This window comes from Gopherus flavomarginatus, chromosome 1, assembly GCF_025201925.1.
Source record: "Gopherus flavomarginatus isolate rGopFla2 chromosome 1, rGopFla2.mat.asm, whole genome shotgun sequence".
NCBI lineage: Eukaryota > Metazoa > Chordata > Testudines > Testudinidae > Gopherus > Gopherus flavomarginatus.
In genome coordinates, this window is record NC_066617.1 from 99,763,228 (window position 1) to 99,790,285 (window position 27,058).

General features: G+C 49.6%; 1 protein-coding gene across 4 annotated transcripts; it reads left to right on the forward strand.

The window, feature by feature from the left end:
• The first annotated feature begins 856 nt into the window (after nucleotides 1-856).
• Nucleotides 857-26,944, forward strand: PLA2G6 (phospholipase A2 group VI). Of its 4 annotated transcripts, XM_050916989.1 has the most exons (17): nucleotides 859-1,061; nucleotides 5,505-5,748; nucleotides 6,051-6,266; nucleotides 7,553-7,733; nucleotides 9,889-10,076; nucleotides 10,843-10,939; nucleotides 12,207-12,389; nucleotides 12,762-12,870; nucleotides 13,266-13,427; nucleotides 15,491-15,581; nucleotides 17,740-17,903; nucleotides 18,487-18,637; nucleotides 18,822-18,958; nucleotides 20,603-20,757; nucleotides 21,706-21,873; nucleotides 25,081-25,154; nucleotides 25,392-26,944. In XM_050916989.1, exons 2-17 carry the CDS (start codon nucleotides 5,540-5,542, stop codon nucleotides 25,534-25,536), a joined length of 2,430 nt encoding a protein of 809 aa, XP_050772946.1. In that variant the 5' UTR covers nucleotides 859-1,061; nucleotides 5,505-5,539; the 3' UTR covers nucleotides 25,537-26,944. The 4 variants fall into 4 exon arrangements, with proteins under 4 accessions (XP_050772955.1, XP_050772964.1, XP_050772946.1 ...); XM_050916998.1 differs by lacking the exon at nucleotides 13,266-13,427 and having other exon boundaries at nucleotides 857-1,061; XM_050917007.1 differs by lacking the exon at nucleotides 12,207-12,389 and having other exon boundaries at nucleotides 858-1,061.
• Nucleotides 26,945-27,058: the final 114 nt, after the last annotated feature.

Below are 27,058 nucleotides of genomic sequence, written 5' to 3' on the forward strand. Positions count from 1 at the left end.
ATGACGCAGCTTGTCAGCAGCATTTCAGCAGATGCTCGTCCACCAGCCAGTAGCCCGCAGGCACCACATTGGGGACCCCTGGACTAGATGATCTAATGATCCCTCTTCTGGCCTTAAAATCTATGACTTTAGGAAATGTAATTGAAATATTTTAGTTAACCCCCCCGCACCCTTTTCTTTTTAAAGAGCAGGGGCTTTTGGCTCAACACGAGCATTTTAATTGTGGTTGACAAATACAAAACCTGAAAGACGTTCAGTAAAAAGGTCTGTTTGTGGTAGGAAGGTTCATTTTTCAGGTTCTGGGTGTTTTAAGATGGAAACATTTTCTGACACTGGACTTTTTTTACCCCAAACTGAAACGTTTTCACAGAAAAATGTAGGGAAATAAAAATCAGATTTGCAAAATGTCCCAGTGAGAACTGATTGTCCTTTTCCATCCCCACCCAGCTCGAAGCATGAGACCGGCCACAAGGCTGGTTTCATGCTTAGAGGTAGGCGGGAAAGGACAATTAATTTTGTCCGGGACGTTTTGCAACGTGGGTTCAGGGACGGGGGCGCTATGCAGCCCCCAGAGCCATGAAGCGACTCTTGTTCCATCAGAGAAATGAGGTGTGGCCCAGAGCAGGAGGTTGGTCTCCCCACAGCACAGAATCTAGAGCCCTCCCCCTGCCACTGAACGGGAAAGTCACGACGGCTCAGTGGAAATGGGGAACGTTTTCAGGTCACTGTCTCTTTAATGGGGAGGGGGTGTATGTGTGTGAGGAAGTCCTTTGCCCCTCACAAAGATGCCTATCACGCTACCATCAGTCTTTGCCTTTACATCCGCCCCGCTCAAACATGGCCGCCAGCGGAACTCCATTACTCTGACAGGGCGTTCAAAAACAAAAGTCATCCGGGCCCCAGGTCCTGCCCTCTTCCCCGCCCAGATGGAATGGCGCCTGTGATTGGCCAGGGGGTGGGGCGGGGCAGGAGAGTGAAGGAGCGAGCGCTGTGGTTGGCGAAGAGGGGATCACGTGACGTTGCAGTCTATTTTGCGGACGGCGGGTAGCAGCTAGCGGTGGGTGAGTGACTCGATAAGCGAGTCTGGGGGAGGGGCACGGGCCTGGGTTTCCCGCTAAGGATTGTGGGGGCCGCAGGAGCCGCCCGAGCACGCGGGCTATCCGGGCTCGAGGTCTGTCGCTTCCGCGGGCGGGGGGTGCGCGCCCAGTCAGTGCTGCCGTGCAGGGAGCTGGGCTCAGCGTCCCCCGCCCCGTTCCCACTGCACCCTCCGGGGCCGGACGGCCAGGCAGGCGGCTCCCCACCCCAGCCCGTGCCGCGACCCCGCGTGGTGCTGCCTCCTTCCCTGCCTGGCGGAGGGGAATGAAGCGCTGAGCCCGCTCCGCCCAGGGCAGGCGTGGGGCCGAGTGGCCGTGCGAAGGGGGATTTCCAGCCTCAGCTGGAGGGATGGCGCAGTGCAGGGCCTCGACACAAGGGATCAAACTGCAGCAAGGCCAGTGGGTGTCTTTGGGGCTCAGCGAAAACCCCACATGCCCTTCCTGGAAATGACTGACAGACGAGATTGAAGTCAGCTGTTAGTAAAGGAACAAAAGAGCCTCAGCTTCATGTTTGCTTTCCTCTTTGGGGTGTGTGTGTTTGTTGAGGCGGTTTTCTGTTCCTCTTTTTGCATATAATTCATTTCCTGTATCTCCTTTTTGGATGGGTGGAGATAAAAGATAGACCACCTTGTGCAGGCTGTTTATCTTGTGCTTATGTTCTGTTTCCTTCTCTCCAATCAGCATTTTCCCTCTCTTCTAGAAGTGAATCCAAAAAAGAGATCTGTAACTAGCAGAAATTCCCCTGCTTCCCCTCTATCTCTGGTTTTTCCCCAGCTTGGAAATGGCTGGGGTTTGTCTGAGATTTCTTTTGGGAGCGTGGTGAAATGCTGCGTTAGATACCCTGTGTCAAATTTCCCTTGTCCTGCTATTTGTTTTGTAGATCCTGTTTTTAGGCTGTTATGTTTCCCCCAAAAGGTATGTGCATAGGAGCTGTTCAGTATCTGAACTCACCTGTCTAACTTCCCCCTCTTGCTAAAAAGGGATGACCATTATCTAATGGTTACAGCAGAGATCTGGGGCCCTACGTACGCTAAGAAAGTTTTTAAATATGTCCCTTCATTGCTAACACCCATTTAGCTCCATCCGTATTAGCAACATTAGGAACCCTAGTGTAGATGGACTACCCCCGCTCTAAGCACTCTATCAATTCCACCTGCTCTGGACATTCTCCAACCAAGGGCATAAAATCCTCCATCACTCCCTTCAGCTGTTCTGCCATCTTGTGAGGTTGTGGGACCCAGTCTTCTCCCTGAGTTGGCATTTGTATTGGGGCTAAGATGCCTTTAGTCTAAATTATATACATAATAGAAATTAGTTGGTCTTTTTTTCTTGCTTTTAGGTTTGGATTTTTTCTGACCATTCAGTTAGAATCATAGAATCATAGACTTTAAGGTCAGAAGGGACCATTATGATCATCTAGTCTGACCTCCTGCACATAACTTTTCCTGTATCAAACCTGTGTCTGAGCCATCCCTCTGCTTTGGTAGATGGAGGAAAATGTCAGGGTTCAGGGATCCCTTCCCTGACAAATTATGCGGTGGATAGCCACAGTCTGTATAATGCAAGAGAGAGAAGGCCTTCTCTGATCCAGAATGCTTTTTGTCTGAGAAGAAGGGGCCTGTGGAACTCCAATCTTGTCCTTGCTAGTTATTTTAGAACTGGTTTTGCCCTGGACTGATTTAAGGTTCTCCTGGGATGTAAACAAAATTCACTTGGCTGTTTTCTCTGCTTTCCACATGCTGGTGCAACCCGTCTCGGTGCCTTGTCATCCTTTAGGGAACAATATATTAAAGAGTTGATGAATCTGTATGTTCAGATCATAACTTGAAAATTCATGGGATTGAACGCTGTCCTCCTAAGGTCCTTTAGACCCTCACAGAAACTGATTTTTCTTGCATCTATCATTTTATGGCTATAATATCTGTGAAAGTTACAGAACTGCAGACTTTGATGACATGCTTATACAAATTTTCAGAAGGATGAAGTAGTCCTAAGCCAGCCTCCCAAACTCTTGTGTGGTGGTCTGATTTTTATTTAAATCAGGTAGTTTCTGTGCCAATATTATTCCTAAATCCTGTGACCTTCTGGGTTTAGCATGGCTGCACATGGTGGATGTGAAGAGAGGACATTGTTTCATTGTCAGGGCAAAGTCTTTGAGGGTGGGTGGCCGGCGGGCTGGCCATTCCTTTCAGTTTAGAGGCAATCTAAGCAGACCAGATTCAGTTCTTAGGCTATGTCCTTGCTGAATTCCTGAAGGACTTAACATCCGCTACTGCAGCATCTGTTCCTCACATGCAGACGGTTGAGCTGGAAGGCTGCTACCTAGAGCCTGACTCATACCTCTTCGAAGTGCTATATTCTTGATACTAATTTGTGATCAGATTGAATGCTGCACACAGGAGAGGAGTGTTTCAGTCTCCCTTCAGTAAGGAGCACACCTCAGTTCTCTTCAAGTGGATGTGTGAGGAAGCAGGATCCGGAAAGAAAAAAATAAGGGCTCGTCTTCATCTACAGCAGTGCAGCTGCAGTGCTTTAGTGAGATGCTCTGGAAGAGCTTATCTCAGTGGTGTTAATTTGTCTCCCTGAGAGGCAGTAGCAAGATCTCCCACTGATACAGCTCTGTCTACACAGGGGGGTTAGATTGGTATAGTGTCGCTCAGCGCTGTGGATTTTTTGCATCCCTGAGCAAATTCGTTAGATACAGATCTGTAATGTAGACCTGGCCTAAGTTTACTTACAGAAGAAGCTTTTGTCCATGTAATGTACTGTCTTAGTAGATCCATACTGACTCTCTCTCCTCCCTACTGCAGAGATTTAAATTAAAGATTTAACAGACACTATGTGCCCATGTCAATACATACCAATATTTCAAAGTGGTGTGTGGTGGAAGAGTGGGGAGCTTGGTGGGGACCAAGGATGTTTTATAATCAGGGCTGTGGGCAGAGGAGCAAGGCTAGGTATAGCAGGGAGAGTAGCTGGGCCATGCATGGAGAGAATGGGGAACATGGTTATGGTGGACTGCAGCTGTGGGGGCCACTAGGGCAACTGACTGTGGATGGTTTGTGGGCATCAGGGCTCTGGAAGGGGATGTATCAAGGTGTACAGCTGTCTGTAGGACTATCAGCATTCATGTAGACTTCAAAAACCTGGCAACTTCCTTAAAAACCAGTTAAAGTTGTTCAAGTGATTTTCACAAATATAACCATAAAAAAGCCATCCAATCCCTAGTTAAGTCTTCAGTCATCTCATGTGACCTACACCATGATTTCACCTTCTCTCCTCTGCCTCACCCTCAATATGATGTATTTGCCTTTTCCAACTTCCTCCTCTGCGCAAAATATGCAACGTTTAACTCCATCCACAAGCAGCTGTTACAACACATTAGCAGACAGGCTTCCTCATTTCGTCACCTAAAGTCTACTACAGATGTCAGACAATAACTTCCCAAAATGATGAATGCTGTACAAACAGCTTGCACTTAAAAAAAACAAATAATTCTCTCCGTTAACAATCATACACCAGGACACACCTCAATGTAACTGTCAACTTCAAATCTAGGCCACGCCCATGGCCATCTACTTCCGTACAACACTAATTTTATACTCCAGACATCTGTTTCATACCGCTCCATGTGGTCCAAGTTAAAAATTGCATGTTTAGGCTCTGATAGCAAACACTTTACTGCCATGACTAGTTCTACTGGTAGTAAAATTAAGCCCTTATGTTTGCAGGATTGGGATCTTAGTATGGAGGTTGAGGAAGGCGACAGAAGTGGTGTTGGTGAGGTAATGTGAATAAGGCAAAATCATGGCCGTAGTTTGTAAGGGATGGCTGAGGACTTAGCTAAGAGCTTCAACACCTTTTATGGTTGTACTATGTCAAAGGAACTGGATTGGGACTCAGGAGATCTGGATTTGATTCCTGGCTCTGACGCAGACACCCTGTGTGACCTTGGGCAAGTCACTTTAACTTGTCTGCAGCTCAGTTCTCCATCTGTAAAATGGAGATACTAGGCCTGGCCTTTCTCCCACTCCTGGTCTGTGTAGATGGTAAGCTCTTTGGGATGAGGCCCATCTCACAGTACAGCACTCAACACAATGGGACCCTGACCGTGACTGAGGCTGAAATTTCAGGGCCAGGCAGTGCCTGCTAGAAATCTGTTCAGCTGATATGTGGGGACCAACTCTTCACCCCGCATTGCACACCTTTCTGAGGGAGGATAGGGATGGCATATCTTGTCTCATGGAATACATGAAGAGTCAATGGACTCCTATTGAGACAATGCGTTGAGGGTAGGGAGTGGGAAACTGGGGGTTACGGTCACTGAATGGAAGTCTCTTGGCTTTGCCAGATATGGGCAGTGGGAGAAGGTACTGACCTAGGCTGAATTTGGACTCTGATTTCTTCCAGGGTGAGGGGAAGCGGACAGTTGTTTTCCCCAAAAGATGCAGTTTTTTGGCCGACTTGTAAACACCATCAACAGTTACAGCAATCTGTTTTCAAACCCTTACCGGGTGAAGGAGGTGCCCCTGGCAGAGTATGTGGCTCACACACGCCTGAGAGAGGACGACAGGGTGATCTTGTACAAGAACAAAAACGCTCGCTCCTGGGACTGCTTGCTGGTGAACCCCCAGAGTCATCTGGTCGCCTTTCGGTGAGTGACAGATGACCCTTTCCTCTTCGGGTTATGTTTTGGAGCCAGAGTGGAAATTTTCTGAGAACAGGGAGAGTGGCAGCCTGGGGAATGGAAACGTCTTTCTGGCTGCAGGTGCTGTCATTGGGGACAGGATGCCCAACTGGGTGAGGAATCCTTAAGAGTGAATGCAAGCGGGTGGAGAAATGCCTAGCACTAGGGTCTGGAGAAGCAATATGTCTCACTGGTGCTAGGGAGAGTTGGCTTTTGGCCTCTATCAAGGGGAGCTGGGCTGCATTCTCATTCCCTTTACTCTTCTCCAGGCTCTTCCAGTTAGACAATGAGACGGATGCCATTGAGCGCTTTGAGCAGTATGCCAGGCGGCTGCGCCCCTTCTACGAGAGCTCGCCACAACCTCTGCAACTGGAGGTCCTCCAGCAACTGAGTGACTGTTTCCGTAACCACCCCTACTGGTCCCTGGCACATGTGGCAGTGGAGACAGAGCTTCCGGGGAGTTTCCAACACAATCGCATCCTAAGGCAAGGGCTGAGGAGCTCTCTTGAAGGAGTATCACTAGGAGTTAGCTCAGGCCCGGAGTGCACTTCAGGCCCATGCTTTCAAGGTCAAGCTCCTAAATCCCTATTCCAGCCCCTAAATAAATAAAAGTAGGTTGCTTGTTGGAAGAGCTTGGCTCCTGCAACTTCCATTGACCTCACATTGGCAGATAGTGGCCTAAATGCCTAGCTTGTTCAAATGATGAGTGTGATAACTGCTTACATAAGAACAGCCATACTGGGTCAGACCAAAGGTCCATCTAGACCAGTATCCTGTCTTCCAACAGTGGCCAATGCCAGGTGCCCCAGAGAGAATTAATAGAACAGGTTTATCAAGTGATCCATCCCCTGTCGCCCATTCCCAGCTTCTGGCAAACAGAGGGTAGGGACACCATCCCTGCCCATCCTAGCTAACAGCCATTGATAGACCTATCCTCCATGAACTTATCTAGTTCTTTTTCGAACCCTGTTATAGTCTTGGCCTTCACAACATCCTCTGGCAAAGAGTTTCACAGGTTGACTCTGCATTATGTGAAGAAATACTTCCTTTTGTATGTTTTAAACCTGCTGCTTGCCCATTATTGAAGGGTATAAATCTAACACTCACCTTGGGAGTAGCTAGTGAACTTTGAAGCTCATTACCTTCAGCACCAACCTCCTGCATTTGAGCTGAAGGAGTCAATCTATTAGCTGGTAGCAGTAGTAAGGCTTTTATATAATCTGTGTGGACCAGCCACTAGAGGGGGTTGTGGTACACTGTGCAGGCATGTTACATAAGCAACAAGAAGGGAGAGGAATTCTCTTTCTGGATAATAAAGTGCTGGAAATCACTTTGGCCTAGATGCCCGGTTCCCTTTCAGCATTTATCTGGGAAAACATTCAGTGTGGGCAAGGGGAATTAGAAACTGGATAGCTCAGGGGCTGAGGGGTTAATACAGGAGCTTTCTCCTCTTGGTCATTGGGTACAATCTAGCAGAGGATGCTGCACATCAGGAGCAAGGAATGTTAGCAGTGCTAAGTGGTGGTTCCAGTACTGAAATAGCAGGAGGCACTAGGTGGCAGGAATGAGTGCTTTGGCAGGGATGTGAGTGGAGGAAGCTTGCACAGCACTTCCCCATGCTCTGCCCCTTGCTTTCATAAACACCAAGTACATGAAACAATTAGTTCTAACACAGTAATTTAGGGAATCTGATGCAAACCTCTGGGAGAGTGTTGTACTGAGTGTCCTCTCTCAGGGCAGGGACCCTCCTGTTTACTCTCTTGTGTTGCAGCTGTGTGAACAGCACAGAGTGCGAGGATGGCTGTACCCCACTGCAGCTCGCCTGCCGGAAGGGAAACATGGAGTGTCTGTGTGAGCTGGTGGAGTGCCATGCCCGGCTGGATGTCACCGACAAAAACGGGGAGACAGTCTTTCACTATGCTGTCCGAGGGAGTAACCCTGAGATCGTAAAGGTGAGGGGGAAGCAGCGGGCTTTCCAGCTGGCTGCTGAGTACTCTTCCTACTGTGGGGTGAGGGTGAAAGAAAGGAACCCAGTGCTCTACGTCTGGAGGAGATAGAAGCAAGGCTTTCTGCACTTGGAGGAGAAAAAGCCAAATAGATCTGCTGCTGCAGGAGGACAGGAGGGTGCAAATCTTTGGCTTGATCTCAGCCCCCCCCCCCCATTTCCTCCCTCTTTAGGGACGTTGCTGTCTGTGTGACTGCAGAGTTCTCCAGGACTGAACTCTAAAGCCCAGAGTGCTCTGGGACAGGAGTAAAACAGGATGAGGTGCAAAACAAGTGCATCAAAAAAACCCTATATTTATTTGCATCTACTTCTGGCCTTAGGCCAAGAGTTCTCTTTCTTGCTTCTGTGGCGCCTATAGCAAGGGAAGACCAAACCAAGTTTCTCATGGCCTTTCATTGTGACTGAGGGACAAAGGCTAGCTTGACCAATTCCCCTCATTCTTCAGAGTCTGCAGAGTCCGTCCTTAAACCTGCCTCCCCTTGAGTCAGGTGACATGACAGTCAGAGCTGTGTGTGGACTGAGTCAGACCAAACCACGATTCCTGTGGGTCCTTGTTTAGTTACTATGGTATGTTGGCCAGATAGGCTTGACAATCTAGATCCTTATGGACTGAGTCAATGTGGTTCCTTCCTGCTGGTCTGAAGGGTTAGTGAGTAAAATGCGTCTGCACAGGCTAAGATTAAGGATTGTGGTCCTGAGGTTTTGGTGATGCCCATAACTACCCTCTGGATTTGGTCTGAGTATAGACCTGTGGGCTACAGATGTGCTTCCATTGTTACTCTGTGGGATGACTGCCTGCTGTCCATAGACAAGTGCTGTCTCTGCATTGTGCCCGGGCCTGAATCTTGATGGGGAAGAAGACTGGACACTGACAGGTGGCATTGGAGACTCTTTTTTGCTGGCTGTTCTCTATTCTTATACCATCTAGGAAGGGCAGGGTTCAGAGTGATAGGTGGCCAAACCCTTGGGTGGAGGTGTGTGTGTTTCTGGTCTGTGGTTACTTTGCTGTGGGTTTTGGGAAAAGTGGCTGATTCTTTGCAAGAAGAGGTTCTGGAGTCGAGTGGGTTAGACTGAGTTCTCACTGTGATTTGCAGTCCAGAAAGTTCTGCTGGGCTTGACTTTGCTGCCTCTGTCACAGAGGAGAGGGAAGAGCTCTGCCTCCTTTACAGCCCTGACTTTGGTATGTAGAAATTCCTCAGGGCCAAGTCCGGCTGTATCTGATCGCATCTGGTCTGATCTGACCAGCACCACTAGAGTTTTCTTCCTACTGGCTTTCTCTTTCTATGGCAGGTCAATGGTGATCTGTGTGAGGTGAGAGAAGGTGCTTCAGTGCTGGTATTTCTATGTCCATAGCCAGATAGCCTTGCAGCACTTCACCATTTCTCCTACTTCTTGGCTTTTGGATTGGGTAGTTTTCTAGATGTCGGTCTTGGACTTTGGAGGAATCCAAGAGAGTTTTGGGACAGACCATAGGGGTTTTCTTGACTTGTGACAAGGAAGGTGGGATGAGGAGGCCTCGCCACATCTAGGGTGTTGGACCTTTCAGGGGCCCTAAAACAATCCTGATTTAATGGGGCAGCCTCTCCATGTTACTATAATAATAGTAGCTTAATGGGTTTGCCCTGAGATTTGAAACTGGATTGACCTCCCCCAGGATGCTTTTTACCCTTTGATTCAGCAAGAACAGGGAAATTAAACTGTCCAGATTCACTTTCTGCCTCTCTGGTGGGTTTTTGTTTCCTGCAGAGAGAGGGTGTGGGTGTGGGTGTCAGTTTAACAAACAAACCGACAACACTGTTTTGTTTGACATTTCCAAAACCAAAGTCTTGAAAACATTTCTATTTTGTTTATACGTTGAGCAGGATCTGGATTCAGGCTCTAACCTAAGCTTGAGCCAAAGGGGAGAGCGCAAGGTGGAGTAATGGACTTCCCAGTTGGACAAACAAGGAGAGTTTAAATAACCACCAGGATGGACTTGTGGGGTGATCCTAGGGTAGGGGATGGGGACAAGCTGTGCCATTTATGATGAGTCACATACTGTCCCCAGGAGCAGTCCTCAGAGCCTGGAGAGAGAGAGATTTTGCTGTTCAATTTCTTTTCAGCTCCTGGGCAAAAAGCCATCTGTTGGCTTGAACCACCTGAGCAATCAGGGACAGACGCCTCTGCACCTAGCCTGCCAGCTGGGCAAAGAGGATATGGTTCTGGCTCTACTGAAATGCCATGCCAAGTGCAACGTCATGGGGACACTGGGCTACCCCATTCACACTGCCGTGAAATACTCCCAGAAGGGGTAAGTGTTCACCTGTCTTGTTGGAAACGGAGCACTGGAAGGGCCCCACCTGCGGGCTTGGAGCCCATGTGCTCTTCCCTGGGTGCCTGCTTATCCTGCTGTCAGGGCATCACTGACTAGCATAGACTCGCCTGCCTTTTCCCAGTGCTTGCCTATCTTGCTGGGATAGGAGTGACAGCAGGATAGTGCTCGCTGACTGAGACTCCGCCTAGTACCCATTCACCCTGCTTGGAATGGAACTCCGTGGTTGATGCCTGGCTAGTGTGCCCCTGCCTAGTGCTCACTTGCCCCTCTGAGAATAGGCACTCTTAAGACACCACATGCTCAGATCCTGTGTGCCCACTACCATTGTGGGTTTGCCTTTGAGGATGGGCCAGCCCCAGAATGTCACCCACTAGCACTAATGCTCTGTTCCCTCCCAGTGTCCATTTGCCTCACTAGCAGGGCATGATCCAATGGCCTGGATTCCAGGTATCTTCTCCCGGTGCCTGCTGTCCTCTCTGCTAGTGTGGCCTTAGTAGCACATTGACTCTTAGCTGCTCCTCTGTCTAAGAGCAGGGAGCACTGGATGCTTTGCTGTTCAGGGGCCTGCCCAGGTCACAGAGCATCCCAAGTGGGGTGGAGGGAGAGAAGGCTGTTAACCCACAGTTCCCCAGCGTGAGCTCTCAAGGATGTGCCGACACCTGCATGCTGTTGGCAGGCTGGGGTCTTTGTCCCCATCCATGACTGTTCCTTTTCCATGCCTCCATCTCGTTTCCTCCCGAAGGTGTGTGCGGGCCCTTCTTGAAGTGGATGTCAATCAGGTTCAGTTCAAGGATCCCCGCTATGGAGCAGCTGTGCTCCACTGGGCCAAAAACGCTGAGGTAAGCAGAGCTGATACCAGGCAGAGGGGCAAACTGAGAGGCATGCCAGCATGCCATACAGTCACACTGGATCACTTCTTCTCATTTGAAATTCTGCTCCCCTCTTCCTCCGTTAATTCCTCCAGCTGAAAACATTCACCTTCCTGCATGTTGCTGCGTGTGTGACTCCGTTTAGAGAACAGTAACCCAGCAAGCCACCCAAAAGACAGACACTGGTCACCCACAACTCAGATTCTCAGGTAGAGCAGCCTCTTTCCCCAGGCTGCTTCCCATGATACTGGTTGGGAGAATCAGTGCCATCCACTGTGGAGGGAGAGAGCTGTGGACCCTTATAGTGAAGTGGGCAGATCCTGGCATTGAGTACCCATGGTTATTGGACTGCCAGCTTGCTCTCCTTCTCTGTCTTTCTCATGGAGTACTGGTGCTGCCTCTAAAACAAGGCCACCTCTGGGGTGGGGAACATGGCAGCCATTCTGTGCCATCAACGTTATATAGCAGTTTGTAAGGCAGGAAACAGAAGAATAACTTCTCACTGCAGGGGAATTTTAGCTAGGCACATTATAATCACCCCGAGAGGAAATTGGCCTGCCCACTGGGACCAGTACCCTTATTTTTTGTGAAAAATGCCAGGCAAGCTGGTATAACGCGCCCCTGATGCCATACCAGGGCACTGATTCAGGCATAGTTTAGTGAGGAGAGTGCCTCTTGTTGAATTACCAGCACTCCTTCCTCCAGCATCTAGATTCTCTTTAGATGTCTCCCAGTCAAGTACTGAACAGGCTTGAAACTGCCTGGCTTATAAGGTGGGACAGTGAAAATGAACAGGGGGATTTTGCCAAAATCTGCACAGAATCTTCCCTCAGATGTGCCAAGGATTTTAGCCTAAATGGGATCACGTTTTTCATTTAGCTCTGATTCTGCTTGACGCTATTCCTGTGTTTCATTGTAAGACACAGGCGAGACACTCAGAAGCATGTCATTGAAGTGAAGAGCTGTATTAGTATCAAGTGTTAGAGAAACCTCACAAGATCCTCCTTGTCATAATACAGATTCCCAGGGCTTTGTAGCTGACACGTAACTGTTAGACCTTGTCTACGCTAGTCTGTTTCTTCTCCCCACTGCTATTGTCAGCTGCTCCAGCACTCACTGCCTGGCATGTTCTACCTAAGGAAGAACAGGGTAGTTTGCCCACCCACGCTGTTGCTCTGAAGCTATCACGCTTCCTTGTTGCCTTCTCTCCCTCTCTCTCTATGGCTTTGGGGCACAGATGACCCGGATGCTGATTGAATATGGCTGTGACGTGAATTCTGTCAGCAAGACTGCAGACATGGCTTTGCACATCATGGTCAAGCGTGGGCGCTTTGACAGCGCCATGGTGCTGCTGACGCATGGGGCTCTCACTAATGCCAAGGGGCAGGATGGCAACACCCCGCTGCACCTGGCCATGAAGGTGAGTTTCTCCCAGGCTGCAGGTTCTGCACTTCCAAGGGGATTTGATGGAGAACTTTTCTTCCAGGCCAGGGCATGAAAAGAACACGCTGGAGCAGGCCCCACTATTCTTTTTTATGAGAGAGGGGTTAGTATGCACAACTACTCTTCTCCATGCCTCTAGCTGGGTTCAGTCGGTTCAGCTGTGCTGGTGCCCACACCGGGAACATCACAGGCCCTGGCCCTCAAGTGATGTGAAGGAGGTGAATTCATCTGGATGTTCTTAATTAGCAGGAGCACCCGAGAGTGAGAGCGAAAGGGCTCAGCAAAGTAGGCGGCGGCAGGCGGATAAAGGGAGTGTTGCCTATGACAAGAGATTTCTCCCCTCTTACAGCAAGACCACCTGGAGACAATCAAGGCCCTCATTGTGTTTGGAGCAGATGTTGAGATCCCCAATGAGTTTGGAGAGACCCCAGGGCTGGTGGCTGCCAGGACTAGCAAAGGTGAGCCCTGCGCAGAAGAGGGGAAGAAGGGAGCAGGAGGTAGAAGTGGAAAGTCTGATACTGCCCCTCTCCAAGCCATGCTGTCAGATGCTGCAGGGGCGCTATGGGGAAAGGCAGGGCAACTGAACCACCAAGGTGCAGTCCCCCCGTCCTCGAGCACACTGAGTGTGCAGCGTCTGCCCTGTAAAGCAGCTGTGAAATGCAGGGTGAGGGATCCCAACACAGCACATGCCCTAAAGTCTGGTTGTGGAAGGATGCAGAAAGTATATCCCTACCTCACTTCTCATCCCTCAGTTACTGTACGAACAGGACTGGCTTGCTAGAGTGTATGGAATGGCCCTGTGATTTGTGTATTGATTTTCTTTTTAATATGTGCGACTCCCCGACCTCGCAAGGTGCTAACCGGAAGGTGCTCTTAGGCCTGCTGCAAATGGTAGGGACGGAACGCTGCCACCCACCTAGCCCCGAATCCCCCCACATGGCATCCGCAGCATCACCATCGCTGTCCACCTCCCCAGAAAGACCACAGCTCCCACGGAACAACGGCCACAGTTTAGGTAAAGCCCTCCCTGGCCCTGTCTCTCTCTCACTCCTTCTCTCTCTTCACAGTCTTCTCTGAGCGCTTCTCTCTGGATTGTCCTGCACTTTTGTGGCTCCATCCCTTCTCCCAGCTCTCATTGCCTTTAGTAGCTGTCAGCCTGCTCCCGTTCTTCCCAGGATCAGGTTTACCCTTCTCTTATATGGCCCAGGAAAACATCTATAGGTCTGTTTGGATTCTTGGATACATCCCTGTAGTGCACCAGCCCGAGGAGGAGTATTTTTGGGTGACCGGCCACACACCCTTGGAATAAATCTGGGACCTATGTCCGTCCATCCCCATATGCTGTGACACCCACCTCCATTCAGCTGGAGAGGCAGAAAAGAAAGCTCAGCTGAAATTTGTCTTGAGTTTTTCATTCTTTGTTGGTGATGGGGCATCCTGGCTGTGGGGGAGGGGTGGGGAGGAATGAGACATGGGAGTGTCTGAGGCCCAAATCCTGAAGGCTGAAAGCTAGTGGAGGGAAAGGCTGAGGTCTCAGGATAGATGAATGTGGAAAATGAATTCCCTTCTCACCCCAGCAGAGGGGCTTCTCTCTAAGCCAGTTTAGGGTCTCATTGGTAGGATGGAGCAATGGGTGGGTAGAAGGACAAAGGAGGAATTACTTACCTGTAATTCTGCTGCTCTGAAGAAATGGCCACCCTGGATTCTCACTCCAAGCTTAGCACCATTCCTGTATGGTCTCTCTAGAGAAAATGGATTCATGGCACCCCAGCAGGTGTATCTGTACCTCCAGGAGTTCCACTGCTGGAGTAGTACAAGGAGGGAGATCCAGGGCTGAATTCCCCTCTTCTCTCAGGAGTGGTGGAGGTCTGGGAGTGTCCTTCCAGGATTAGTCTTCTGATATATTGACAGAACAGGGCTGTTTTTATCAGGGACCTGAATGTGTGCTGAGAAACCTCATCCAGTGCTGAGATTCCTCCAAAGATCCTCTGCTTCCTCCTAGCCCCTGGCAATAATGTATTTTTTCTCCTCCCGTTTTCTGTTTGGTTTCACAGGCTGGCACCTCATCTGGGCCATATTGCCCCCCTGTCCCCTCCCATGTTGTGGCCTGGGATACAGCTGCAGATGGGTAATGAGGAGGCTCCCAAACCTCCATGTCTGGGTATCTCCCAGGCTTAAATCTAGGTTTCTTTCTCATTTCCTGCAGCTGCTGGGACCTGCCTCCTCTCTGTCTTACTCTGGTGGTCCATCTGCTCCTCTGCATCTTTATTTGAAAGCTCTCTGGCTGCCTGCTCTCTGGGATTTGATTTCTGATCCTATTTGGCCTGGAGTCTAAGGAAGGGATGAATTGGTGGCACTGCATGCAGTGGCTTGTCCGCTCGAGGGAGGAGGGGCAAAGAACTTGTTTGGTAGGGGTGGGAACTTGAAGCTCTTAGTGTTGATATAACGCGATGCACGGCCTTTGCTGGAGGGGTGGAATGTGTCTGTGTCAGTAACCAGCTACCGGGGGACAGGACGGAAAGGCAGAACGAAGAGGAGAGACTTGGCTTGTTGCAGTAGAGAGCCCATTAACTATAACTTTGCTAAATAGTGACTTGAGGCGATGTGACAAGTATCTGTCCCACAGGAGTGCTAGAAGGGTCTAAAGAGCAGGGAGATGTCGCTTGGATGAAACAGCAAAACTTTGACTGGCTGTTATGAAGTATTTCCTGATGGGGAGGTCTGTGTAAGTGCAAAAGAATCTCCCAAGGGAAGTGATGGAAGCTTCATTGTCTGGGACGTTGAAGCACTGGAGATTGTACTGCAGGGAGCAGGTCTGCCCTGGCAGGGAAGGGACAGACATGAAAGGTCTTTTCCGCCACGAGCTCTGAGATAAGGGACAGAAGGGTGGGAAAGGGAACTAGAGGGATAGGGTAGAAGATTAGAGGGCAGTGGGGGAGCTCTAGGGATGCAGGAGACCCCATGGGAAATATTCGCACCCCAGGTGAAGTGAAGGCCCTGTTCCTGCATCTTCCTCTCCTCCCTCTACTACACTAAATGTGTGTGTCTCTCTCCCACTGTCTGTCTGTGCCTCTCTAGGTTATGAGAGCATCATCCATATTTCCACAGCACTTGGCCACTTGCTGAAGACGCCGGATGTTGTGGACTCTGCCAGCGATGCAAAGAGAACGTAAGCGAGGAGTGGAGCTCATGAGACAACTGCACGGCTTGAATACGGGGACAGAGGGGAATGACTTTTTCCTCCCCCTGTGATGCGTGGCGCCCTCATTCCTGGAACAAGCCAGAGTTCCGTGCAGGGGGCGCATGCGTTTGTGAGGTTCTCTGCTCTCATTATCATTGACTAAAGTCTCATGCGCAGTACACCCATGTGTGACCCCTCTCCCCCTGCTGGTGCCCATGCATTGGCCTACACCCCTAATGGAACCCAACCTGGGCGATTAAAATCTGCCACCTCTGCCCCCACCATCACCCATTTAATGCTGCTGAGCAGCTAGTGCAGGCTTTAGCTCAGCCCGACACATTGACTTGATGGCTGCAAAGCTCTGTGCCAATTGCTGCACTGGTTTGGCAGCATCATGATTCATGTGATGCATCCATCTTGTGTGGGGTAGGGAGGGGAGGCACAAAGATGGCATGGAGTGCAGGGGGAATGTTGGTGGAACAAACTCTTGCTGCAATGCACCGGGGTGGGGAAGGTGTGTGATTGGAGGGCAAGCAGCAGGGTCCTGGGCAGGGGAGGGAAATAAGGAGACTGTCCTCAGCAAATCAAAGGAGTGTCCAGTCCTGCTTATGCTTTGTTGTTTCGAAAGGAATATTGTATTAAAACAAGCTGTACTGGTGAGAAGGAATCTGAATGGCTGGCGACAGTCACAGCTGTGGTGGGGCCTGGTGGAAGGGCAGTGGAAGGCTTGGGAGCTATACCCATTTGTTCCAAAATCTTTATTAAACACACACGGCAGGAAGGACTTCATCAATGAATCCCTGTCTTCAAGGGAAATAGCTCCCACCAAGTGGATGGGTTATAGCAGAGCCCTGCCCAACTTGAGAGCCATAACTCAGGGCATCGGGAGAAGTTACACTGCATGCCCAGTCCTCTCAGAGGCCAAGGAGAGGAGCAGATCCCTGTCATTCTTGAGGGGCTGAAGGCCTTCTCCTCCTCCTGGTTCTTATGAGATGTACATGGATCTGGTATCACCGAGGACCCTGGCATTGAGCTGGCCCTAAATTCTGTAGCAAGGCCCTTGGTTTCCCTGGCACTCTGGGGCAGCAGATTGGGAATTGTGTGGTAGCTTCTGGTAAGTGTGTGAGGGGGGAGGGATTGTTGAATTAACTAAGAATGAGATTAAGACGCTGGGCCCCCAGTGTAATACATTTGAATATTAAATTCCCTCTATTTTACAATGCATCTCAATGTAAAGGGCCAGGTTCTCAGCTGGTGTAAATCAGCATAGGTCCATTGAAGGGAATGACATCCCGTGCCCTACAAGAATGCACTGTTGTCCCTAACAACACATAACTGCTGATCACTGAACTGGATGGGTGACACCAGTTTACATCATCTGGAGATCAGTCCTTTCTCTACCAAGGTGCTGCTGTCTTTGGTTTGTCATGGCAACATGTAACTGCATTGTGGGGGATGTTTCAGGGGGAAGGTAGAGGTTTTGGTGGCTAGGATAGATGGAGATTTTAGTGCCTGAGAGATGTTTGAGTTTGTGGGGAAGGCACATTAGCTGGGTGTTTCTGCTAAAATGATCAGCCGTGAAATTGTTCACAGTGTTGACAGGGCAGTGATGAGTTCTTTTGGGATATAAGAGAGTGCTGCATCTGGTGACAGGAAGGCGTCTCTCCACAGTGTTATTTCTTTTGTCTGTGTGAGGCTGCTGATCTCAGATCCAATATCTCACACCTTGTGGAAAGACCTTGTTTAGCATGGGCAACTCCCCCTGATTTCCCAGTGGATGGTATCTGAAAAGAGTGTGTTTAGGAAACTGGCGATAGGTGAGGTCTGGGAGCTGGTTATAGTGGTGGATGGCTGCTTTAGAACCTGAAAGGCAAAAGAGGATGTTTAAGGATGGTTTGGCTGCTGAGAAATCAGTTGAGTGCTTTTGGGGTGCAGGAGGGTTTAGCAATTGGGAGGAGAGCTGGGACACTTGAGGGGCTGCAGGGAGGTGCTGGGAGAGAGGTTGGGGCATCAGGGAGGGGGTTCAGGGTGCTTGAGAAGAGGCCAGTTTATAGAGGAACGTCCATCCTGTCTGCTGCACTGAGCATACGTATGTCCTAATGCATAACCTAGCCGCCATCTTCCTGTTCTCTTGGTGCCTCTCTAGGTACGATCGCCTCCTGTGTTTGGATGGAGGGGGCATCCGGGGCCTGGTGCTCATCCAACTTCTCATTGCTATTGAGAAGGCTGCTGGCCGGCCAATCAGGGAGCTCTTTGACTGGATCGCAGGGACCAGCACAGGAGGGATCCTGGCACTGGCTATTGTACATGGTAAGGGACGACTGGGGTGGCAGCACTGATCAACAGGCACTGCCATTGCTAAGCCTGAGTCAGAATGGTTCCTCGGTGTGTGGCGAGCAGGGCAGGCAGGAAAGGCAGGGGGTGCAGCTCTGTGAGCCCATCACTCTGGGAAGTTGCTATCAGCTGAAGGGGAAGTGGGATGTATTAACAAACAAATGCCAGAACTCTGATCGGTGTTTGCTCCTCCTGGGAAATGGTTTGACCTGTTGTTTGGAATTTGGGAAGTCACACAGCAAACAGGCAGTGTTCTGGCAACCAGGTATTCCTGGTCTTCTCCCCACCAAGGGTCTATGACCAGATTCATTAGCTCTTGGTTATTGTCTGGAGAATCCTGAGGAGTCAGCTCTGAACTTGCCCTCCTCCCTCAGAGGCTTTCCCATACACTGAGCCTACTGCAGAGGATTAGGCACATGGCTCCCGCTCCAGGTAGACACTGCAGAGGTTGAGTGTGATGCCCTGGGGAATTCGAGTTCTGATCCCCTGGGTCTGGCTGGTTCTGCTTTTCCATCTGCCTCCCACTGCTGGTTACAGCTAATGCCGTTCTGTGTCTCAGGGAAGCCGGTGGACTACATGCGCTGCTTGTACTTCCGCATGAAGAATGAGGTTTTCCGAGGGTCACGGCCATACGAGTCAGAGCCCCTGGATGAGTTCCTGAAGAGGGAATTTGGAGAGCACACCAAAATGACAGATGTCCAGAAACCCAAGTGGGTCACAGCTGGAGCTGCACTTGCTGAGATTGTTCCCTCCCCTCCTTTCGGCAGGCTCCGTGGTGAGGCGTTCAGCCAGGCCATGGACCAGATCAGGAAGCAGAGGTTGATTCAGAGGCTGATAATGCCTAACCAAATTTGTTTCAACACTAATCTTTGTTTCTCATTTCATTTCCCACAGGGTCATAGTAACAGGGACCCTGTGTGACCGGCAACCTGCTGAGCTCCACCTCTTCCGGAATTACAAGGCGCCAGCAACGAAAAACAAGCCTGAGGTCAAGACAACAGAACCCTTCAAACCACTGACCAAGCCAGAAGGTAAATGCTTTCACACACCAGAGTCCACTGGTCCAAGTGACTGGCAGAGAAGAGGACCTTATCAGAGAGAGAGAGAGAGATTCGAGCCCTTCCTCTCCTCTCTGTGAAGAATGGTACATCCCAATAGTGGATTACCCATCATAAGAGCAGGATGGTATATCCCGGCAGTGGGTTATTCTCTACTTTAACAATCCTTAGAGCTTGGTCCTAGTGGAAGTTTCTTAGTCTCCCCTCTCACCTGTCCTGCTTTGACTGTTCCTGCTTTCCTGCAGCAATAAGCTGTAGCATGCTGGCCTAGCCACCTCGGGATATGCTCTCCCACTCTGCAAATTCAGCAGCCACTCTCCCTGGCTCTGCGGGAGAAGAGGTGCAGAAGGACCGCCAGATTTTTGGAAAGGGGTCAGGACAACGTGGCTTCCTGCATCTGTGAACGGAGGTGATGTGTGGGGGTGCAGGCACGCGGGGTCATGAGCCCCCACAGATTTCTGTCTTCCATTTAGCAACATCCAGAGGGGCTGCTGCAGACTCTGCCTCGTGTCTTGCGGGGACACCCAGCAGGGAGTAGACAAAGACTCCCCCTGGTGGCAACACTCACCATATGTCTGTGCAGCGCAGGGAGGGAGGAAGCAGCAGGGTGTGTGGCTGTGGGCTGAGCCCTTCCTTCCTCCCTGCCCCCCCCCCACTACATGGGGCTATTTCTCCTTCCCTGCTGCTGGAATCCCAGTGCTTCCCCGTGCCTGCTTTGCAGACTACCCTGTGCCGAATGCTCCAGGCCTGGTCCCAGGGCAGAGGCCACTCTCTAGCTCCTATAGCAGAGCTCTGCCCAGGGGAAACTGCGCCCCTCACACAGCGGTGGGGCTTGCCCTGTCTTCCATTTAGAAACAGCTTGTAGATCCAGAGGTGATGCATGGGGAAGTCACATGCCTCCCCCTGCCGGAACCTTTAAATTGTGGTCCACCCCAGTTATGCATTGCCTCTGTCTATGGGGATGGGATCCAAAGGGATGTCTCCATCCCTCCTGGGCTAGTGAATGGATCCATTACATACAATGGGCAAACTCATCCCCAACGTAACTCTACTGCTTCAACGGAGTCCCAGCAGGGATGAATTTGGCCCAGTATCTTTAAAAGAGGCTTGAGTGGTGGTGGTGGGGGAGATGAGTGCAAGGATATTGCAGGGCCATCATTTACACTAGTGGTCTCCAAACTTTTTTGATCGCGCACGCTTATGAGTAAAAAATTTTTTGAGCATGCACCCACTGCCACACCGAAGCAAAAAAAAAAAACTAACCTCATTCTCCCGCCCAGACTGCCAAAGGAAAAAAAAAAAAAAAAGAAAGAGAACAAAGCCGCTCGAACTCCTCCTCCTGCCACGCACCCCCAAGGATCCTCTTGCGCACCCCACTTTGGAGACCATTGATTTACACAAGCCATTATTCTCCAGTGAATCCAGGCAAAGCGCACAGTGTTATGAAGAAAGAGGGCAGAGCTAACTGGCGGAGGGGGCCTCTGAAATTACAGATCTCTCCCTTTTTCCCTCCTCCCAAAATCTACTCTGTCTTGCCTCACCATTCATCAGTGTGTCTGTCTGTTCATGGTGACACAAGAAGTCAGTCAGTCCTATGCTCTGTCTCATGTTTCACAGACCAGCTTGTGTGGCGCGCTGCCCGCTGCAGTGGTGCCGCCCCAACGTACTTCCGACCAATCGGGCGTTTTTTGGATGGTGGGCTGCTGGCCAATAACCCCACCCTGGATGCCATGACAGAGATCCATGAGTACAACAAGTCCCTAAGCCAGAAGGTGAGAGTAAATCCTAGGGCTTTAATTACTACCTGGAGGATTTCTCCGGCATGACATTACAATGGGGTTTGGTTGTAAATGACTCCTCCCTGGGAAGGGGGCTGTAACTGGTGGCTCTCTGAGACCAGAGTCCTGTATTTAGCCACCGACCAGGTAGTGCATCCTAAACAACGGAACTGGAAGCTCCCCGGATCTCCTCAGCATAGTGCTCCAACCTGGCTGTTGTAGGAGGATCAGCTCATTCTGTCTGTGTCTCCTTCAGTTCTTAGCCTCTCGGAGGAAGCAACAGATAGGGCCAGTTCATGCTAATGTGGCGATGGCTTTTTGTGTGATGCTGCCGGCTGTGCTGTAGGCACAAAGCCAAGATTCCTCCCCCAGTTATTTCACATGGGACGTTCAACAGAGGTTGATGACTATCAGTCACTTCTGGCATGGAGCTGAATTGGCAGTGAAGACTTGGGTCGCGCGGAGGGGAAAGGAAAGGTTCTGGTTCAGGATGGGCAAGGCATGTGTCTAAGTATCAGAGGGGTAGCCGTGTTAGTCTGGATCTGTAAAAGCAGCAAAGAATCCTGTGGCACCTTATAGACTAACAGACGTTTTGGAGCATGAGCTTTCGTGGGTGAATACCCACTTCTTCAGATGCATGTGAAGAAGTGGGTATTCACCCACGAAAGATCATGCTCCAAAACGTCTGTTAGTCTATAAGGTGCCACAGGATTCTTTGCTGCATGTGTCTAAATTACTGTGCAGGAGGATGGGGAATGTGGGGTGATTTTATGTAATCAATCTCTTGATCCATACAGGTCCCCAGTATTATCAGCTCAATCTGGGCAATGAAATGCAGACAGCAACTTATGAAACTCCCCCCCCCCCATCCTGTTTGTGTATTTTTGGGGGATAATACTGCGGATTCATGCTAACAAAACTTGGTTTCTCCATCCTCCAAAGGGGCAGAGCCAGCAGGTGCGGAAATTGGGAGTGGTGGTCTCCCTTGGAACGGGGAGGCCTCCGCAGGTCCCGGTAAGATCCGTGGATGTCTTCCGCCCCTCCAACCCCTGGGAGCTGGCCAAGACTGTCTTTGGGGCCAAAGAGCTGGGCAAGATGGTGGTGGATTGTGTGAGTAAAGGGGGGTGGGCTGGATGGGATGAAGCTGTGGAGTGGCACAGGGGGGACACTGGAGGTGGTTTTTGATGCTAAATCGTACTATTTTTAAAAAGAAAAGATGCTCAGTTGGGTCTTATCAGGCTGTTACCCTTTAAATTCCAGCAAGGATGTGGGGATCACCTGTGACATCTATTCAAAGAGCTCCATGAACCACTCCCCAACCTACAGAGCTCAATAACAAGGGTCTTACTCCCTAGCAAGGTGTCTACAATCACTTCCTATCCCAGCTGCCATCATTCCTCCTCTTAGAGCCTCCTTAAATCCCTTGTTCTCTAAACTTTGGAGAATGCAAATTGCTGCAGCAAAAACCTCTCTCGTGCTTTAGAAAGTGGGTTAAGCAGTGACATGGGAATTGTTACACCGTGCCTGTGGTACCCAGAACTGTGAGCCACTGTGTTACCCCTCTGCCTTAGCAAGAGCGAGAGCTTTGCTGCTGCTCAGCCCTGTGTGCGTCAGCTCCCTGAAACACCTGCCTGACCAGCAAACTAGTTTAAACTCTCTCAGTCAAAGCCTTGCCTTGCAGGTAACAATCAGTGAACCCGAGTTCCCCAGAGCCATCTCCCTGCAGTGTCCAGCCCCTGTCACTGGACGCTTTCAGACATTAGTAAATTTGCTCCTTCCATAGGGACAGAGCACACATCAGCTTGTTAGATTAGCTGAAGACTCACACTTCTCTTTAATCCACACAGCGCTGAGATGTTTTTTAAATAAAACGAGAAGAGATTCATTAACAAAGAACAAGTTGAAGTGATACAAAGCAAAAGAAAGAGATGGGTGGTTCCAAACAAAAAAACCCACACAAGTTGCAATCTTTACCTATGTCATTTTCTTTCTTACATCAAGTTACCAGTCTCCCTCGCCCTCCACACTATGGGACCCAACTTTTACAGCTTCGAAGGGTGCTGTACCCTAGGTCCCCTCGGAGATGGATCACTAAAAAGGTCTCTTTGCTCCCCTTATATTACTCAAAGTCTATTGTCTCTGCCTTGAGAGCCAGGAAGGCTTCCTGGGGTTTCTGTCCCCCAGCATGATTGTTAAATGATCTTCTCCTCACTTGTTTAGCTTGATGGCTTTGTTTACCTTATATGTAAAGATACTTGCATTGTCCTCTGCCTGTAACCAAGCTTGTCATGTGGGTAAATGCATATTCCGGTGTATAAGGCATGCCGAGTTTATACACTGCTGCCCAAACACATTTCAAGCTAATATTTCCAGCATGTGTCTAAACTCTTTTACACCCTGTACATATATCACATGGTGACTTTCGGGACCTGCTTGTCACCAGTTTACATATGATACCTTTCATGACACCTTTAGATACATATTATGACAGTGTGCTGGGGCAATGAGTATGTCAGGCCTAATGGGAGTTACAGTATGGGTGGTCCCCTGTCAGTTGGTATTGAGGGAGTCACAGGAAAGCCGGAATGTTAGGGGTGAGATGGTCTGAGGTGGCCCAGCCTCATAGACTCATAGACTCTAGGACTGGAAGGGACCTCGAGAGGTCATCGAGTCCAGTCCCCTGCCCTCATGGCAGGACCAAATACTGTCTAGACCATCCCTAATAGACATTTATCTAACCTACTCTTAAATATCTCCAGAGATGGAGATTCCACAACTTCCCTAGGCAATCTATTCCAGTGTTTAACTACCCTGACAGTTAGGAACTTTTTCCTAATGTCCAACCTAAATCTCCCTTGCTGCAGTTTAAGCCCATTGCTTCTTGTTCTATCATTGGAGGCTAAGGTGAACAAGTTTTCTCCCTCCTCCTGATGACACCCTTTTAGATACCTGAAAACTGCTATCATGTCCCCTCTCAGTCTTCTCTTTTCCAAACTAAACAAACCCAATTCCTTCAGCCTTCCTTCATAGGTCATGTTCTCAAGACCTTTAATCATTCTTGTTGCTCTTCCTTCCTATTTGGCACTTGTATCCTTCAAATACATGTAGATTTGCAAAGGGATTAGGTGGATTATCTCTGGGAGCGAATGAGAAGGCAGGATAACCAGCAGGGGGCATTGTAGTGTAAGTATCAAACACAGTCTCAATTAATCCTGAGGAGCGTTGGTGTGATGGGTTATGGAGCTGTTAATGACACTATAGCTGAGAGGGTATAAAACACTCCTTTATAAACCTGATTTTTTTGACACCAGCCACCATAACCTTGTCAAACAAACTGCTTTCTGCCAGAAATTTTATATGTACTGTCTCTTGGCAGAGGTGATCTTGTGTTAGAAAGTTTGTGGTTCACCAGGTTAGCCTCTCCAAGTGATGGGACACAGAGGACCTAATTTTCAAATTGGGCTCCACAGTTTTGTGCATGCAAAAATGGGTGCAATTTACTTATGAGTGCAAAATTCCAGGTGGAGAATTGGAGGCCTGGTTTAAAAACTAAGCCCAGAAAAACGGGGTATTTTGCTTTTAGAAAAATCTTCTGTATTTCCATCATGATCGTTCATCAACACAAACAAATTAAGGAAATTCCTGAATAAAAACTATTATAGTAGAGAGAAGATTGGATATGTCTCTCACTCACTCTCTCACACACACACACTTTAAACAAAAAGAAGCTTAGAATATTTTTGTACACAAAAACAATTCTTGAAAAGAAAATTTGGAGTTAAGGTTCCCCAAATAACCTTAACTTTGACCTGTCCTTGGCTCTTCTCAGCCTTATACCTACAGACCAGAAAACCTCCATAGAGTTTGTATTTGCCAAGAGCTCTACATTTCAGGTCTCATTTGAAAGCTGCCCCAGCATAACTCACAGGGCTCGTAGTGAATGCAGCCCCTTCTGGCATCATGTTCCTGGAGCAGAAGCCAGGTTATAAACAGAATCCGAGAGATTTCACGGCTCAGAACCCAGAGCCCCAAACTAGAATCACCGCCAAGGCCCCTTTTTTGCACACAAAACTGAGGAGGCCTGGGACACCAAAAGGATTAGAAGAGTGAGCTCAGCCCCATAGGGAGCTGCAGCAGGGCCTGTAGAAAAGCTCCCCTACATCATTTGGTGGGTAAGTTTCCAAAATGTAGTTTTCTGTCCCTTGGAGGCCTGTTCAGTGGGACTCAGTGCCAAGGGAGCCTGACTTTACAAGCAGAGGAATAAAAGCGTTTAGGTTGATTTGAGTGACCTAAGAGTGGGCATGTTTCCCCCTGCAGTGTACTGATGCTGATGGCCCGGCCGTGGACCGTGCCAGGGCTTGGTGTGAGATGACAGACACCCGCTATTTCCGGTATGAGCTTTTCTTGGCTGGTGCCCTTCCCCTCTCTCAGGGCTGGGCCATCTGTTTGGTCGTCTCTCTTCCCAGTGTTCTCCCCCTCTCTCAAGACCAGAGTGTGGCATGTCTCCCTATCCCCAGGCATCATGTGGTGCTGCATTTGATGCTTGTGTCCTCATCCTTGCCTGTCCCTTCTTGTGTTGCTGCCCCCGTCTTCCCTAGTCCCATCTGGTGACATCTTGATATCCACAGGTTCAGCCCACAGCTGCAGTCTGACGTGATGCTGGATGAGGTGAATGATGCGATCCTAGTGAACGCACTCTGGGATACGCAGCTCTACATCTGCCAACAGCAGGAGCAGTTCAAGCAGCTGGTGCAGGAGCTTCTCACTCGATGACTCTCTGGGAGACTCGAAGGCACCAGTGCCCTATCCCGACAGTAGTGACTTAGGAAGTGGGCAACAAGCAACAGCCTTTGTAGAAGGACTGGTCTAGGGGTTGTCCTTGCCGTCAGACCGAGACATTGGGGAGAAGAATTCGGGGATCAGAAATATTTAATATGAAGCAGTACTCCCCTCTTCCCCCCACACACACGTGGTGTCAGCTGGGAATTTACAACTGGTTTGGAGGCCTGAGTCCCCTGTACTCGGAGTGCAGTCTCTGGTACTCCCCCAGGTATGGGCATAGTCCCTAAATCACCCTGTCCTGAATCTCTCTGACAGAGCAAGGGCAGACCTCACACTGCTTCCCACCTCCTGAGCAGACCTTCTGTAAGGTAACCTTTGGAACAGATCTCCCTTCCCCTAGAATATCTGTGGTGCTGGGCCTTCCCACCCTGGATGGCACACTGAAAGTGAGAGACAGACAAACTTTTGAGGACTGATTTATCCACTCTTGCAAGCGTGTGTGTGGGGAACTGGAGTTGATACCCCATGTGGTCTGGGCGGAGAAGGGGCCAGGAAGAGGGTAAAGTCCCTGCAGTAGTTTTGGATCCAAAGTATTGTGATTGTTCTTTTGTGATCCATTATCAGCCTTGGGGTGAGGGATGCTGGAAGATCTTCCCTTGATCTGTTACAGCCTGTGACTGCTCCCCTTTCTATTGCTTCAGTGCCCCTTTTTCCCCACTCAGTGGCTCCTCCCATCTCTCCTTCCAGTGTCCCTCCCAGTTCCCAACAGCTTCTGGCCACTAGGGTGGTGTGAGCAGACCTGGGGGGAAGGGGATGAGGCTTCCGGGTTTCCAATGAATCCTGCTGCCTGGCCTGTACTGATAGTCCTCACTCATGGGCTGAGAAGTGGAAACCCCTCCCCCTTCCTTCCCTTCCAAGGGTCAGGTGATGAGGAGCAAAATTCTTGCTTCAGTCATGGAACAAAGATTAAACCACATTTATTGGGGGCCATATATTGGCTGATAACACAGAATAAAAAGATAACTATGATTTAAATGCTGTATTCTCTGTGATCATTTCCCACTGAGGATTCCGACCCCTGCTGTTAGATGGATTTCCGCTATTTCATTCTCCCCCTCCCCAGCTCTTCCTCCTGTGTTGGGAATTCCGATGCACTCTTAAAAGGCACTCATTGGTGCTGCTTTTTGTTTAGTTTTCGATAGAGGTGAATTTATTTGTCTGTAGGAACTGTTTGGAGTTCACGTTTCATCAGGTCATTTCCCACTTTCCTGTGCTCTGTTTTTTAAATCTCACAACATTTTTGCCTCGCAAAACAAACTAACCAGGTGCAGTGGTGTTGCAAAGAGGGGGTTTGGTGTGAAACTTACAAGGTGTGAAATAAAGGGAAATTTGAAGTCCATTTGATCATCATAAGCTTTGTATTTCTGTAGTGTCTTCTATCCTGCAAGATCCCAAAGGGCTTTGGGTCTGATTCTAATCCCATGTACACCAGTGTAATTCCACTGATTGCAGT

Coding starts and splice junctions, on each gene's coding strand:
- PLA2G6 (XM_050916989.1), top strand. CDS start 5,540: ATGCAGTTTTTTGGCCGACTTGTAAACACCATCAACAGTTACAGCAAT. Junction 7,734..9,888: donor GTAACCCTGAGATCGTAAAG/GTGAGGGGGAAG, acceptor ATTTCTTTTCAG/CTCCTGGGCAAAAAGCCATC. Junction 18,638..18,821: donor ACAGATGTCCAGAAACCCAA/GTGGGTCACAGC, acceptor CATTTCCCACAG/GGTCATAGTAACAGGGACCC.